Source organism: Xenia sp. Carnegie-2017, unplaced genomic scaffold (assembly GCF_021976095.1).
Source record: "Xenia sp. Carnegie-2017 unplaced genomic scaffold, XeniaSp_v1 HiC_scaffold_20, whole genome shotgun sequence".
NCBI lineage: Eukaryota > Metazoa > Cnidaria > Anthozoa > Malacalcyonacea > Xeniidae > Xenia > Xenia sp. Carnegie-2017.
The window spans coordinates 12,282,336-12,299,599 of NW_025813483.1; the positions used below are offsets into that span (position 1 = coordinate 12,282,336).

At 33.9% G+C, this 17,264-nt stretch overlaps 1 protein-coding gene and 2 long non-coding RNA genes across 4 annotated transcripts; 2 read left to right on the forward strand and 1 right to left on the reverse strand.

The window, feature by feature from the left end:
* Positions 1-1,170: 1,170 nt before the first annotated feature.
* LOC124442477 lies at positions 1,171-11,708 on the reverse strand. Of its 2 annotated transcripts, XR_006947258.1 has the most exons (5): positions 11,202-11,708; positions 2,382-2,474; positions 2,225-2,241; positions 1,951-2,140; positions 1,171-1,808 (listed from the first exon to the last, which is right to left on the reverse strand). It is a non-coding gene; the product is annotated as an uncharacterized LOC124442477 (long non-coding RNA). The 2 variants fall into 2 exon arrangements; XR_006947257.1 differs by lacking the exon at positions 11,202-11,708 and having other exon boundaries at positions 2,382-2,828.
* LOC124442476 lies at positions 1,947-16,251 on the forward strand. The gene is made up of 4 exons (XR_006947256.1): positions 1,947-1,958; positions 14,500-14,545; positions 15,150-15,292; positions 15,586-16,251. It is a non-coding gene; the product is annotated as an uncharacterized LOC124442476 (long non-coding RNA).
* LOC124442466 (protein dispatched homolog 1-like) lies at positions 1,992-9,491 on the forward strand. The gene is made up of 4 exons (XM_046992973.1): positions 1,992-2,190; positions 3,812-3,947; positions 6,328-8,901; positions 9,056-9,491. The coding sequence occupies exons 1-4, from the start codon at positions 2,024-2,026 to the stop codon at positions 9,071-9,073; spliced, it is 2,895 nt and encodes a 964-aa protein (XP_046848929.1). The 5' UTR covers positions 1,992-2,023; the 3' UTR covers positions 9,074-9,491.
* Positions 16,252-17,264: the final 1,013 nt, after the last annotated feature.

The window sequence follows — 17,264 nt, forward strand, 5'->3', positions numbered from 1 at the left end:
AAATGCTCTCAGAACTGGCTCGTGGAGAACGAAAATCTTGAAAAATGTAATAAAGAAAATCATAACTGCAGGTCCACCCCCATCAGAATTATCTGTATGAGAATTATCATTGGTTGACAAAATAGGCGAGCATTGCGATTGGCCCAATGAACAAGGTAACGTGTTGTGATATTCTAATGTACAGGCATACTTCAATTCATCTTAAATATGACAAGAATGCTCTCGGTGACTATAATCTTTCAATTAAAAATACAATATTTATTATTTCAAAGAATGTTTGGCTCGACTAGCGTGTTGTAGATTTATGCAACCGGCGTTCTTATCGCATAGAAGAATTTGAGTTGGGTTGACCTGGTGATCTATCCATATAAAGTGGGTGAGTCTTTTAAAGAAATTTTGTCTATAGCTGCAGTAACTAAAGAAAAATACTCCTATATTTCTTTCAAAAATAATAAAGACAGTAATAAAGTGTATATAATGAACGAGGCACAAAGACATTCAAACCAAACTTGAAAAGCGAACAGTAAACAGAGCTTGCTGTGTCGTTAATTATTTCTAATTACAAAAAAGTTTTCTCCGTAACTTTAGTAACATGATAAGCTACAAGCTCTGGCATTGAGATGTACTAGTGTAGTTAGTAGCATCGGATATCTCACGTTGTTTGGTTTGTGACCGGTTACTGTTAGTAAACGAGGGCAATTGTTAAATGACTTGTTTTAAATTATGGTTCCCTCTCTGAGGAAATAAGCTAAGTTAGTCCATTGCATTTCTTGTTCGAAGCGGTTAAACAATATAACTGTTTATGAAACTTAAATATCGGTTGACAACTGTTTCTGTACGGGATTTATAAATTATGACAGATAGCATCTTCATAATCAATTTACTTAAGGTACTACGGAAGACGCCTGCATGACATGGAAAAATGTGTACCGCGTATAAAAGTGATTTCAAAGGTTGGTCAATGTTCGAAATAACGCTGTGAAAATATGTCAAATTTTGTAGGCCATTTTTGTAGAAAAAAATTTTTGCCAGCTATTTTCATATTATAGACCGTCTGAAAAAAAAGTCAATAATATGCAGGTAGCCACAGAAAATGCGGGTGCACTATTTCAACTCGAAATTTGAAAAGAATAAATGCGGAAATATTAATAAAGGAAGAGATAGTCGATGTCACAATAATATCTAGATATATTTCTGTTAATTACATCATGGGAAAATACATTTATTCGCCATTTTCCTTCGCTTTGAAATCTCAAATCGCCGACAAGGTCCTCTAAGTCTTAGACAGACGGCTATCGCCTGCAACTATTTAAAACACTGCTGCAATAGTGGCTAACTGCATGATTATATTACTTGTCTAGACAGCATTCAAGCTTGCTCTTTTGTCACATCGCTGCCCATTTATAGCATCCAGATCCATTAGATTGTTGCTATCCTTAGGGCATTTAATTATTTAAAACAATTCATCAGCAGCTATTCGTCGTTGTAAAATGAAATTTCCGCTTTTAATGCGAGGAGCATGTGACTTAGCATAAAAAATGTCCACAACTACCACATTTTATGGCTTTTGTATAGTTGGGAAATAGTTGAGGTTTTTTAACCAGCATAATTTGGAAAACTTTTTGTCAAAAGCAAGCTGCTCCCAGACGTTCATTTATTACCACTTGTAATGTCGTTCGTACCAAACAAAAATTCTAGACAATCTGAATTGAAACTTTGTTCAAACGTAATAGCTACAGCAGGCATTTGGGTACATCCTTTCATGGCTGATGATTCTTATCATTCATTTACATCACAGGTGTTCGATTCTGAAACCGAAAAAGGTTCATTAAAAAATGCAAGCAGCTGATACCTTTGCATGACAACTATATAGTTAGCAGGTATTCTCGGGTAGAATTGCTTTCAAATCCATAAAAGATATATGAAATATTATTTGGACATTTGAGGTACCTGGGGAGGTTTTTCTCGAGTAAGTTTTTTTTCAGTTAGCTGTGGTGTTTTGACTCCGTCAGTCAGATAGAAAATGAGTGAAGAGAAAGAAACATTTGTTCCTGAGAAGTCCAAGTTTGATGAGGATCGTCAGAGTGATGATGAATTGACGACCAGAAAAGACGGTTCTTCTGAGGAAGAAATTGCCATTCTTGAAACGGAAAAGGATTTTCAATCCGAGAAGAAATCTCTTTTAGTCAGGTATTAAATTCGAAGAAGTAATTGTTGTTTGTACCTTTAGTGTTATAAACCCTAGAATATTGATGTAGTTCTGCTTTAGTTATATATATTTTTAACAATTAATATTTTTCATACATTATGAATACGTAAATTATAAATACAAGACGGGCTATAGAAAAGTTGTTATATATCGTTAAATATGAGCCTTTTACCTTCAGTTTTTTTAATTGAAGAGCACTATTGGTTTCTTGATAGTTCTCTCACTTAATGCATGGTAGAGTATTTTCGTTTTCGTTGTTGTAGAGCTAAATTGATGCATTACAACAGTTAACTTTTGTTTTGTATTGTATCGTACAGAAACACTTCAAAAGAGACGCTCTTCTAGTTGCATATCATCACGAAATGTAACAGTTGGAGTAAATTGTGTGTATCAATAGTCTAAGAGACGTTCGCATGTATTCTAAAAGCACACTCAATAACAACATAACTATTGGAAGACATTGTGTCGTAGCTTGTCTGTGCTAATACTCCTGGTGATTTGGTACGCGAAGGGCAAGATTACAAACAGAAATTCGTACACAAGTATAAGCAAATGAGAAATAATAAGTAATTGTTTTGGGGCTATCGTTGTTGTCATGGATATTACAATGAAAATTCATAATTTCATTTCATTTGCATTGCAATCTCGTTAACTGATGTGCACCTGCTCATCGAGGCAAAGCTTATCAACGCTTTGGTCTGATTATGCAAGCCGGATGTTTAACAATTATAAGACTGCAGCCTGTTGTAGAGCAAGAGCGATTTTAATCAAGAGCGATTTAGTCTAGGATTCCTTTCAAACACTTGAGACCTCCCTATGAAATGGCAGTGAAGATATATAGGCCATGGACCATTGTGCTCAAAAACAAAACTTTCGCTGCACACATCCAACAAACTATTAATTTCTTTCATCGTACCATAGTAAATAATGCAAAAGCAAGTCATCAATGTGGTCTGAGCGACAAGTGTGCACAATAAGCAGAAATTTACGTTTTATTCGCGATGATATCATCGATAGTTATCAAAACCAAAAAATTAGCAAATTCCAAAAATTCTCAGTAACCAAATATCGTTTAGTATGAGATGACTAAAAAAGTTTATTGCACCGTCAGTCATTCGTTAATGACGTAACAACGAATGGTTTTTACCATGATGCTGATTCGGCATTTTGAGGTCTTGTCTTGTACTTGAAGATTTTCTTCAAGATTTAGGTGACAGAAGATACAACTGGTGGAGTTGGTAGGTCTGCCTGTGGTATTTCTCATACTGATCAGTCTAATGACACTGAGAATTGAGTTTGCAAATTTTTTGGTTTTGATAACTATGTATGACGTCACCGTGAATAAAACGTAAATTTCTGCTTATTGTGCACACTTATCGCTTGGGGTCACATTGATGAATTGCTTTTGTATTATTTTCTATAGCAATATAAAAGAAATTATTAGTTATCAAAAGTGTGCAGCAAAAATAATTTCTTAAGCACATTTTTGCCATCTGGTCCAATGCCAATTTAGTGTGCTACCGTATAAAGTTTTAGTGTTTACATTTCTGTACTTTGTCTGTAGCTTTTTGCATTGAATTACGTTCATACTATGTTTTTTAGATATGCTACGTTTATCGTGGATCATCCTTACGTTTTTTTTGTCGTCATTGCAGTAATTCTTCCGATCTTTGCAATTTTCAGTTTCGTTCCACAATTGGGTGCCAAGCCTCTACCCGACTTAACCGATCCTTTCTTTGTAAGTATAGTTTCATAAAAGTGATTACAAAAGCAAAACAGTTTCGTTTGTTCGCAATTTGTGATTATTTTGACACGCATTTTGTTAATGTATGAGTTTGTAAGTATGGTTATTGTATGTATGGTTATTGTATGTATGGCTATTGTATGTATGGCTATTGTATGTATGGTTATTGTATGTATGGTTATTGTGTTTCTGGTTATTGTATGTATGGTTATTGTATGTATGGCTATTGTATGTATGGTTATTGTATGTATGGTTATTGTGTTTCTGGTTATTGTATGTATGGTTATTGTATGTATGGCTATTGTATGTATGGTTATTGTATGTATGGTTATTGTGTTTATGGTTATTGTGTGTATGGTTATTGTGTGTATGGTTATTGTGTGTATGGTTATTGTGTGTATGGTTATTGTATGTATGGTTATTGTATGTATGGCTATTGTATGTATGGTTATTGTATGTATGGTTATGGTGTTTATGGTTATTGTGTGTATGGTTATTGTATGTATGGTTATTGTGTGTATGGTTATTGTGTGTATGGTTATTGTATGTATGGTTATTGTATGTATGGCTATTGTATGTATAGCTATTGTATGTATGGTTATTGTATGTATGGTTATTGTGTTTATGGTTATTGTATGTATGGTTATTGTATGTATGGCTATTGTATGTATGGTTATTGTATGTATGGTTATTGTGTTTATGGTTATTGTGTGTATGGTTATTGTATGTATGGTTATTTTTTGTATGTTTATTGCATGTAAGGTTATTGTGTTTATGGTTATTGTGTGTATGGTTATTGTGTGTATGGTTATTGTGTGTATGGTTATTGTATGTATGGTTATTATGTGTATGGTTATTGTATGTATGGTTATTGTGTGTATGGTTATTGTGTGTATGGTTGTGTGTATGGTTATTGTATGTATGGTTATTGTGTGTATGGTTATTGTATGTATGGTTATTGTGTGTATGGTTATTGTGTGTATGGTTATTGTATGTATGGTTATTGTATGTATGGTTATTGTATGTATGGCTATTGTGTTTATGGTTATTGTATGTATGGTTATTGTATGTATGGCTATTGTATGTATGGTTATTGTGTGTATGGTTATTGTGTGTATGGTTATTGTGTGTATGGTTATTGTATGGTTATTGTATGTATGGCTATTGTATGTATGGTTATTGTATGTATGGTTATTGTGCTTATGGTTGTGTGTATGGTTATTGTGTGTATGGTTATTGTGTGTATGGTTATTGTGTGTATGGTTATTGTGTGTATGGTTATTGTATGTATGGTTATTGTGTATGGTTATTGTGTGTATGGTTATTGTATGTATGGTTATTGTATGTATGGTTATTGTGTGTATGGTTATTTTTTGTATGGTTATTGCATGTAAGGTTATTGTGTTTATGGTTATTGTGTGTATGGTTATTGTGTGTATGGTTATTGTATGTATGGTTATTGTATGTATGGCTATTGTATGTATGGTTATTGTATGTATGGTTATTGTGTATGGTTATTGTGTGTATGGTTATTGTGTGTATGGTTATTGTGTATGGTTATGTGTGTATGGTTATTGTGTGTATGGTTATTGTGTGTATGGTTATTGTATGTATGGTTATTGTGTGTATGGTTATTGTGTGTATGGTTATTGTATGTATGGTTATTGTATGTATGGTTATTGTGTGTATGGTTATTTTTGTATGGTTATTGTATGTGTTATTGTGTTTATGGTTATTGTGTGTATGGTTATTGTGTGTATGGTTATTGTGTGTATGGTTATTGTATGTATGGTTATTATGTGTATGGTTGTGTATGGTTATTGTATGTATGGTTATTGTGTGTATGGTTGTGTGTATGGTTATATGTATGGTTATTGAGTGTATGGTTAATGTGTGTATGGTTATTGTATGTATGGTTTTTGTATGTATGGTTATTGAGTGTATGGTTATTGTATGTATGGTTATTGTGTGTATGGTTAATGTGTGTATGGTTATTGTATGTATGGTTATTGTGTGTATGGTTATTGTATGTATGGTTATTGTGTATATGGTTATTGTGTGTATGGTTATTGTGTGTATGGTTATTGTATGTATGGTTATTGAGTGTATGGTTAATGTGTATGTTTATTGTATGTATGGTTTTGTATGTATGGTTATTGAGTGTATGGTTATTGTATGTATGGTTGTTGTATGTATGGTTATTGAGTGTATGGTTAATGTGTGTATGGTTATTGTATGTATGGTTATTGTATGTATGGTTATTGAGTGTATGGTTAATGTGTGTATGGTTATTGTATGTATGGTTTTTGTATGTATGGTTATTGTGTGTATGGTTATTGTATAAAAAGTTTTATCTTTCATCACAAATTTTCAGGGTTTCGAAGTTCGTGGTACGGAGATAAGTGATCGCTGGCGCAGTCAGGCAAATCTTATCAACAGTGAGAAGGAAGGAGAAGTTTCACGTTTTCCCGCAATCTGCGGCATAAAGAATCCAATGAAAGGAAGAGAAATCGATGACGTACCCGCTGTATGCACAAAGGAACAGACAACCAGTCAGGGTCGACTCATCGTTAAACTTGTGTTTACCACTACGAATGGCGAGAGTTTGTTATCAGCTGACAATTTAAAGTCAATATGTCATCTTGAACATAAAGCCATACGCACTTACAAAGGTTTTAATGATCTTTGTCATAAGGTTAATGGAACGCGCCATTGTTGTCCAAGTTGGTCTGTTGGTCATTACGTTGCCATTTTAACAAATGTTGCTTCATGCTCTGACATTCAAGACCACCAAGTAGATGAAGTAGCTACTTTGCTTAAAAACTGTTCCACATATTACCGCAAAGAAAAACTTAAACCAGATTGTTGGAACTTTGAGACGAATCAAGTTGACATGAAAAAATGTAAATCTGTCCCTGAAAATTGCAGCAAGTATAATGCTGTATATAACATACTTCATTACTTGACTGACAAAGGCTTTTTGTCTAACACCCAAAATCTTTTTCTGCGATACAGTTTGGTGATTGTTCCCATGGCCGAAAATAAAAAATTTCAAAAAAATGTTTATAAGTCGAACTTGAAAGATAAAGAAATGACAGATGGAAATGTGAAATTGACTAGCTACGAGTTGAGTCAACTAAAAATGCAGATTTTCGTTGAAGTTGGTCTCATTCAGTTGTATCTTCCCTCTATCGCAATGAATCTTATTATGGTCATTCTTTGGCTTTATACACATTCTCTCATACTGACTGTTCTTATTGGAATGATTATGCAGTGTAGTTTACTCATAGCATACTTCATTTATACCATTGTCCTTGATCTGGATTATTTTCCAAATTTGAATATCTTCACATTCGTTCTCATGGTCGGTATTGCCGCTGACAACGCGTTTCTCTACGTTGATCTTTGGAGTGAAGCCAAAGATAAACTGAAGCAAGAAACAGGTAGAGATGTGCCCTCCACAGATAAAGATTTGACACGTAAAGATCTCGTTAATCTTACAGTAACCACGTTGAAACACGCAGCTGCTTCAATGTTTGTTACAAATTTTACAACAGCAGCTGCATTCTTTACGGGGCTAACGTCTGTAATCACACCTATTCGTCTGTTTGCAATCTACGCTGGAACTTCAATGATATGCATGCTTCTTTTAATGCTCACGTGGTACCCAGCCGCCGTCATTATAGTGCATTCTAAACCACGTAAACGTGGTCTCCCTGATAAGTTATGTGACCATTTAAATACCATCTTTAAACGATGTTGCGATATAAATGCAATCGTTGCCAAACTCGTATTGTGGCATCACAATTTTCACAAAAAAATCTTGCCTAATCTTGTCATCAGACTTCGATATTTTTGGGTTTTTTTCCTCTCTCTTGTTGCTGTGGGAGGATTCATCGTTACGTTTGTGGAGCCTAAACTCAAACCACCTTCATCGCCAGTGTTTCAAATGTTTCAAAAGTCTCATGAGCTTGAGAAATACCCGTTTAAAATACGCAACTACTTTCATTTTGAGTCAACCAAACGTGCAGGCTTTCCCATTAGTCTCATCTGGGGTACAAAACCAATCGACAAAGGTGACAAGTTGAATCCTGTAAGCTTTGGCCCGATCACGTGGGATGGTGATTTTGACCTAGCCAAAAAAGAAAGTCAGGAATGGATCAGAGGGTTTATATCACGATTGAAAAAGCAGCCGTATGTGTTGGATTTTGGCAAGAAATCTTTTTTGGAAGAATTCTTTGACGACATGGAGACAGCTAATTGCACTAAAGAAAATCGGTTATGTTGCGAGAATACGAAATTTCCTTACAATTCTACTGTCTTTAATAAATGCCTGTTGCAAAGACACTGTAAGAAACTTAAAGATGTAAAATTGGGAAGTGGCTTCATGTCGGAAGGTTCTCCACTATATGATTCTGAAGAAAATGTCAAAGCGATGACTTTAAATTTTGTAAGTAACGTCGGGTTCACCACTTCGTTCGATCCAGCTAAAAAATTTTGGGACACTTCAAGATCATGGATTGATAACGAACTCCATCAAAGTCCTCCTTCTTCTCGGGGATGGTACATTAGTACATTAGAGTTCTACGATTTGCAGAGAAGTTTATCCAACGGTATTTTTGTATCGATGAGTATCTCACTTGGTGTATCTTTTGCAGTTATGTTGATTACCACTGGGAATTTGTTCATAAGTGTGTTTGCATTTATTACCATCCTGTTTATCTTGGCAGTAACTACTGGCTCACTGGTTTTAGTTGGTTGGGAATTGAGTATCTTGGAATCGCTCACATTATCCTGTTCCGTTGGATTGGCGGTGGATTTTGCGCTACATTACGGGGTAGCTTTTGTACTTGCCGAAAATAAGTCAAACAGGAAAGATAGAGTGTTCTTTTCCATCACTGAAATGAGCTCAGCTGTGACGATGGCAGCTTTACTACCTTTCTTACAGGTCAGTTTTCGGTTTTTAAATGGTTTAGAATGAAATACATTCTTTATTTCTTTGAGACAGAGATACTTCTGTCAACTTTTATGTTGTTATTTCACTAGACAAAGGCTTTGAAAATGTAATTCTTTGTACCTTACAAATTTTTTGTTCTTTTAAGGTGCTATTGATGCTCTAGGAGATACGGTATCCTATCTTATCTTGGGTCAATTCCTTATGTTGATCATGACTACCAGTTGGGTGTATTCCACCTTCTTTTTCCAAGCTTTATGTGCTGTATTTGGTCCTGAAAACGACTCTGGTCAAATAACTAAACCGAAATTAAAGGCAGCCTACGGTCGACTTAAATCTTGCTATCGTTGTGAGTACGACAATCCAGATGGATATCAATTCGTCAAAAAACCTGATGGAACTCAAATAAAACGGCCTGTGAAGGTGATATACGTCAAGTAACGCGTATGAAACAATTTCACATATTTTACTTAATTATTTGCTTACATTTTTTTGGATAGTTAACACCAAAAATTGAAAATAACGAAGTCTTCATTCCATTATCTAAGATAATTTTTTTTGAAAATACTACGAAAATTTTCGCACATGTGTCTGGCTTTGTTTATGTGGATTTTTCATCGATTTATACTTCATCACAAAAAGCTATTTAATCAATCAACAGGATTAGAAACAGAACAGCAGTATAATCCTAAGTTTATTCAGTAATGAAGCATACTCTTATAAAGCAAAAATTTCTACTTTCATTCACTGAAAAAACAACGAAGAAATTTTCTAAATATAAATCCAAATAATTTTACTGAAAAAATATTCCGTAGGAGTAAATAATCGGGCTGGCTTTGCCACTGTTAATATGACAAATTTTTAAAGTAAATTTTAAAGTTTCGCTCTCTTTTATTTATACATTGGATTTGGTAAAAAATATTTTGTTTGTGTAGCTACATTTACTGTAGAAGTGGCCAGTCAAAAAAGCGTTAATGTTGTTTTACGAAATCATCGTTTCTGGAAAATAAGAAACGTTGTATTGTCTAAAAAGGCCACCTATTACAATCAGTATTTAAAAATGATAGACAAGCAGTAATTTAAGTATGCATGAACGTATCGTGTAACGAATTCTTTCGTCAAAACAATGGCAGAAATTCAGGGAAATAACAAGGTCGTGCTCATATGCTAAATTCAGAAAATTACATGCCTTTCTGCTCACCAATATTTTGCGAAGAAAACGATCGAGCCTCGCTACTATATTATCAAAGGGGGCAGAAGAAATGGTCAATTGATTTTGCTCAACCCCTTCCATGACCAAAATAAACAATTGCAGTAATAGGTATTATTATTCACTACGTAAGCAATGTCGCTTTTGATGGGTCAACTACCTGCAAATAATTCTCGATATCTGTAGGTATATGACGTCATATCTACATATAATACTTTCTACAATTATGGACGCCATTAAAAACCGGTTTTGAAAAAAAAATCAAACAACAGCGATGTTTGCCACAGTTTCTAAAAACGATGTGAAGGCTTTTATACAACTTCTTGCTGACAAATAAAATTGTTGATCTTGGAAAAAAAATAAAACTGCGGAAAAGTAAGTCATGTTTCGTGCGACAAGCACGACCTCTAGCTACGCCACTGCAGTGAGTAGTTTCAACTGCAAGGAAATGACTTTCATATTATCAGACATTATGTTACCTATACTGTCTTTTATTTAATGTATATTTAACATTGCTTATGTTGAAACATGAAAATTTGCAATATTGAAAGCCTGAAGAAAGTTCAAACTATTAGAGGTAAAAACAGCTTATTCTTGCCAAAGTACACCGTGTTTGTAAGAAAGCAGGTTGTATTTTTGTTATATAATTTTAAACGTTTTATCTTTATCACAAGAAATTGCACTTAATAACCATCCTCTTAACCATACATAATTTCTCGAATGCTTCACCTCACAATCATATATCTTATCTTAGCATCCATTTTCCTTACTATACAAACTCATAACTCTATTATAAGCCTCATAACTCTATTATAAGCCTCATAACTCTATTATAAGCCTCATAACTCTACAAACTTATTCTTCATATACAAACTTAACTGTTTTGCCACATGTATTCAAAATATATTTCATATTCAAAAATGAAAGACAACCTAAGCTTCGGTATCGCAAAGGGAGGTTGGGACACTCCCACAAATGACTTCAGCCACGACATCTCCAGGGGAAACTACCCTGGGGGAAAATCGCCAGTTCCCAAATGATGGAATACACAAACATAAAGTAAAAGAAAACTTACTGGTCTAACCTTCAAAATCGTTTTCTTCTATGAAAAATGCACGGCCAAAAATCACATGATTCAGTGCCAAGTCTTATCTCAGTATCCATAGGTGTATCCATCGGGAAAAATATCTTGAACCATATCAATAATTACTACTGACTATCCATTTAGAAAGGTTGCTACACAACTTCTTTGAATATTCTACAGTTTTCTACTCCTCGAGGAGCTTTATTCTTTTCTAACCTATATAATTTAACATAAAGAATTTTTTTAAAACGTCTATGGTTTTGAAAGAGAAATATCAAGTGTGAGATAGTAGCAGAAAAGCTTCAATTGGTATGCAATTTTGTGCCTTATCGTGTATTCACAAAAAAGATTAATTTTTGATGGCTATTTCAACATAAAAGTTTATGTCAATACCAAACTCAAAGACAAAGAAAAACTTCGTATTAACCTCAGAAGAAACGATGAAAAGCAAAAGAATAAATTCATAAATAAAACAACTAAGTTTATTGTGCAATTTACATTAATTTTGCGTTGGCAAATGTACAGAGCATAGAACCCAACCCACTGATCAAAAATTAGATAGCGAGTAACGTAGCCAATCAAAACGCAGAATGAAATAAAAGTGCTAAAGGAACTTTTATCACAATAAGTGGGAATTCCAGAACAAACAGGTCCTTCTATGGTATTGCCGTTAATGTACTGGTAATAGAAAAGAGAGTAAGGATTATTTTCAGACAATGTTTCTTTTGAAACTGCAATCATTGATTGTAACATTTTCCATTAGCTCATATATCATTTTCTTCGACTACAGAACAAATCAACAAGAATGATTTTAATCACACTCTCCAATTAAACCATACTCGGCTTCCCTTGGTGCAAACAAAGAACTTCTTTATCATATTAAAAGCACTGCGACAAAATTTTAATAACAAAAAAGAAAGATGTTTGGTAGTTTATTCAGTATTCGCGTGGCCTGTATGTTTGAACAAGAAAAGAAAATAGAAGAACAATTTCAACGTTTTTATTTCAATGTATATCTTTCACTGTGAAATCTTCCATTTTGAATACGTATCTTTCGTTTTTATTTGAACGTATATTTTCAGTACTTAAGTGCATGTGCATTCTCTTTCTTAGATAAATCTCCCGAGGTATATCTTCAACTGTTTGTCTACCTATATGTCTTGTATACAAATAGCTTAAAAAAGAGCTTCAGGGATAACGGTGTACACGTTCTTGGTATTCCAAACAAGTTAATATGAAAAAAGTAAGTAAGTTACCTAGTTTAAAAGGAAAATCACTGCACATTACAAACAAATGTAAATAATTGTTCCATCTAGTTTAGTTAGTTTGTTGGGTCATCAAAGTATTATAACTGAAAATTTTGTTGCGTATTCGCAGCCAAAGTGGAAACCAGTTTTGACTGACGTTATAAGCATGTTTAAATAAAGTTCTATCTGTGTGTTTATCGATATGTGGCAGCTATTGTGTCCTTGACTGATCTTCTGTCGAGAAACGCAATAATTTTTTGTTCAATTTGAACTGTTTCTGACCAGTAAAAGGTCATACAATCATGTAATAGGAAGTCTCCATTCTCGAAACCAAAATAAATTTCACCTCCATTTGTAATTTTCGAAACCATGCATATCGCATGCTGGCTTTTTATGTCACTTTAAAGTTTTACGGTGATGGCTTCAGGGATTAGCAGTGTACATCGTGGCATGTTAAAAAGTTTCAAATGCGACAAACAAGCTCATTGTGCAATTTACATTATTTTTGCATTGGCAAATGTACAGGGCATAGAACCCAACCCACTGATCAAAAATTGGATAGCGAGTAACGTAGCCAATCAAAATGGAGAATGAAATAAAAGTGCTTAAGGAACTTTTATCACAATAAGTGGGAATTCCAGAACAAACAGGTCCTTCTATGTTATTGCCGTTAATGTATTGATAATAGAAAAGAAAGTAAGGATTATTTTCAGACAATGTTTCTTTTGAAACTGCAATCATTGATTGTAACATTTTCCATTAGCTCATATATCATTTTCTTCGACTACAGAACAAATCAACAAGAATGATTTTAATCACACTCTCCAATTAAACCATACTCGGCTTCCCTTGGTGCAAACAAAGAACTTCTTTATCATATTAAAAGCACTGCGACAAAATTTTAATAACAAAAAAGAAAGATGTTTGGTAGTTTATTCAGTATTAGCGTGGCATGTATGTTTGAACAAGAAAAGAAAATAGCGTAGCCAATCAAAATGCAGAATTTAAAAGGGAGTAGCGTAGCCAATCAAAATGCAGAATTTAAAATAATTTTTTCTACAATAAGCGAAAATTCAAGAACAAAAAAGTCTTTATATGTAATATCGTTAATTTATTATTAACAAAAAAGAAAGTAAGCAATATTTTGAGAAATTCTTCTGAAATTTTTTGACAGAAACAACAATCATCGATTGTTAGTATTTATATTTAACTCGTACCTTTCTCTCACACGAAACATTTTCCATCAGTGCGCGCACTGTTTACTTCAACTACAGAACAAGAATAGTTTCGATTTCAATTTCAAAGAAATTACACTCAAGGCAAACAAAGAAAAGATATATGAAGTTAAAAAAAAACACTGCTAGAAGAATTTAATAACAAACATCCAGCCTCTAATTTTAAGGCATACTTTATGCAGGGTTTCCTTTTTCATCTCGTTTTAAGTTTTGAGGAGATGATTTTAAGGATTTAAGAGCGGTGTGACCTTCTAAATACACCGTAAAATCCACACAATGAATGATGTCGTAGTTAAACTATTTATTTATGTAATGTAGCTTACTCATGCATTCAGAATCATGTCTTCGAAAGATGTGAGCTTCATATGCTGCATCTTCTGCTTAAAAGAAATCGCTGTTTTATAAAATAAAATGTTTTCATGACTGTGTCTACATATACAGGAAATAAATTCTTTTCGTTTTGCATAAGAAAACGGAAGCTTATTGATTCAAAAGTCTCTCGCGATTTATTCTACGTACAAGTAACTAACAATAATTCACATGTAGCTATATTCATTTCGTTACTAAGAGCGATAACATAAGCGTCAGATTTCTAAAAAGCAATGGTCAATGTTTTAGTGGAATAAATTTTGTCTTGCCTATAAATTACAATGTTAAAAAAATTAAATTACGCAAAAACACTTGCACACGTGTCCATAGATATCTATTTTGAAATTTGCCAATTGGATATGAAAGAGTAAGGCTTTAGAAAACTGCTAAAGGAAGTAAGCGTCAAAGAAAATACTTAAATATAAGTGTAACACGCATAAACGTCAGATCACTGCAAGAGTCAAAGAAGCACACAAGAAAACGTATGAACCAGGTTGGTGTTAAGCTTGTTAATATACATATAAAGTGAACTGTCTAAAGTTGATTCTATAGGGGCATTTAATGAGTTTGTAACCTCGATTTGTTGATAAGATATAAGATAAAGCAAAGTTTAGTGACTAAGTAGGTAGGTGATATTTTGCTTTTATTCCAACGACATCGTTAGAACCGAGTCAGACCGATGTTCTGAATACTTTTTATTTTATTTTACCTGAAGTTGTCTACGTGTCCTGGTTATCCTTCACAAGCAACGATTTAAGGCAGGTTAACATTGCAACTAAAAAGCAATTGATAGATTTATTCAATAACCAAGCACCATAACTGATTGATTTGTAGTTGTGTTTGAAGCTCGCAGATTATAATATCGTTCAATCTTTTCAAACAATTTTTCGTAAATAAAAATTTTTTGTCTTTAAAAACTACATTACGGAACAACTTTCTGTGACTGTAGCAATTTACCAACCGAATAGCGCTCTTATCAACAACCAATCAAAATTATGAAATAGTCAATCAAACAACAAGTGCCAGCAAAAAGGATTTTCGCGTTTTTTGGACCTTTGAAGCAAAAAAGCATATTTCTTTGATACATTTTGATATAGATCGAAACAGAAAATGGCTCGTTTGAGTATCTTTGTCGTTGTGGTTCTCTTGCTTATTATTCAAAGCATTTTTGTTGAGTCTTGGTGGTGGCGCAGAAGACGTCGCTGTCGACACCCCCGTCCATCACAGGGCTCTACCTCTGGTCAGTATTTCTCATCTTGTATTTAACGTCATTGCACGGACCTTATATATGCTATCACTTCGTACAGTGAAACGAGCAATTACATACAAACACTAATCTCAAAGGTTTAGCTTTATACTGAAGAGAAATTAATGTTTATGTTTTCTAGTAAGAGCCACATTAAATTACGCGAAGAAATTTGAAATACCACATTGTTAAAAATAAATAAAATCAGCAGAATTTAAATAGCATTGAAACATCGTACATTGATGATTTTTTTGTCAAAGACAAAATTGAAAATTTTATTGTTTTAGCAACAACAAACGACTTCTTTTACGGAAGTACAAAGCTCTTTCGAAAGTTTTGGTGGGGGAAGAGAAGTAAAATTGTCAAAAACACGTGGAAGTTAAGACACAGTTTACTCCTGTTCCGTGGAAAAATTTTTGAGTGGGGAAGTGGAAGTGAGTATTCATCTGGCACGAAGGGTAGAAGTCCTGCAAGTGGTGGCATTAGATGGTCCTGTGCCGCAAAGGGCAAAAGCAGATGCACTTTGCAAGATGCTACACGTTGGGCAAATAGATATGGATCTCGTTATGGCAGATATCGTCTGTTATGGAACAACTGTCATCATTTCGTCAACAGACTGGGACGATATCTCCGTGGAAACTGCAGGCGCTGATCATACTATGATCAACCTATGTTATGGACTGAGTGGATTTGGACTGTGGAAAGAAGAAAAAACTTTTTTTTTGAATAAACTATGATCTTGCAGATTTCCTGCTTTCATTTTATAGCTACTTACTGTTCACCATAGATGTAACGTCTAGGTATGATAAAATTTTCTCTTTGCTTTTGATATAATCTTTTTTAGTTTAGGTACGTAACGTACATTTCCACTGTTTATTTTTTCATTTTCAAGCTTAAAATTTGTTAGATTGCAATAAAGATGTACTTGTATTTGAGAGTACAAAAGAAATGAATTTTGTAGATTTCTTTCTTTAGAATTTGGGAATATTTCGTGCAAAAAAAACTTTGACTTGAAACACAGGAGCGGATCAATGATCATTTGACAGGAGGGGTGCAGAATTTTCAAGGGGGGTGCATCATTGTCCTAGCTAGCGATGCCAGGGGGGCCTCTGGCTATTGTGGATTTTTAGGCTTACAGATTAGTGAACTTTGTGCAATGACAGTGTTATTAGCTTTTTAAAGAATTTATATGTTTTTGTTAATGAATGCATGTTTAGTAATTTATTTCAATTTTAATGGTGCGCATGATAATGCTCAATAGCAAATGGTGGTAGCATAAAATATGTAATTGCCTTTGGAATGAGAAGTTCTACATATACTTAGTCGTACTGTACAATTTCATAGTCTCTAATACAGTTATATTAATTGTCTACAGTACCTAATACCATTTTTCTTGGGGGTGCTAGAGAATTTTGTGGGAGTACGCACCCCACAAGAAAATTCACCTCTATTCAAACTAAGAAGGTATGTCAACAAACACAGAGATGAAAGCTGGTTATAAAACAACCAGGATAAAATAATTCATGGAATCAAGATTCCGTTGGTAGCCACTGGCCTGCCTTGCAAAGTGCTGCCAACATCGATTTTATTATCACATGATCGTAAGGTCTATGATAAGTAGCTAGGGACAAACATCTATCAAAGTTGGAAGAACCAACTACACTTATACCGCTAGCAGTTAATAAGTCTGACATTTTTTGTCCTCATTGCGAAATATGTTGGAAATAACATCAAGACAAGGACTTAGTAGTATTAAAACTTCCTAATTTGCCGAGGATCAAGTAAGAACAAATCAAATTTCATCCAATAGATTTGGGTACAACAAGAGAACAACAATGCTTTGGATACAACAAGGTACAACAGGGATTGTTAGGTACAATAAGAGAACAACCATCTTAGAAAGGGAGGTTTCCCAACAATACTAAACAGAAATATGAGAATTGCGTGTGACAAATGACAAATAATT

Excerpts from the sequence above, each read along its gene's own strand:
- LOC124442466 (XM_046992973.1), top strand. The coding sequence starts at position 2,024 with ATGAGTGAAGAGAAAGAAACATTTGTTCCTGAGAAGTCCAAGTTTGAT. Across the intron at positions 2,191-3,811 it reads AAGAAATCTCTTTTAGTCAG|ATATGCTACGTTTATCGTGG; the intron begins GTATTAAATTCG and ends TATGTTTTTTAG. Across the intron at positions 3,948-6,327 it reads ACTTAACCGATCCTTTCTTT|GGTTTCGAAGTTCGTGGTAC; the intron begins GTAAGTATAGTT and ends ACAAATTTTCAG.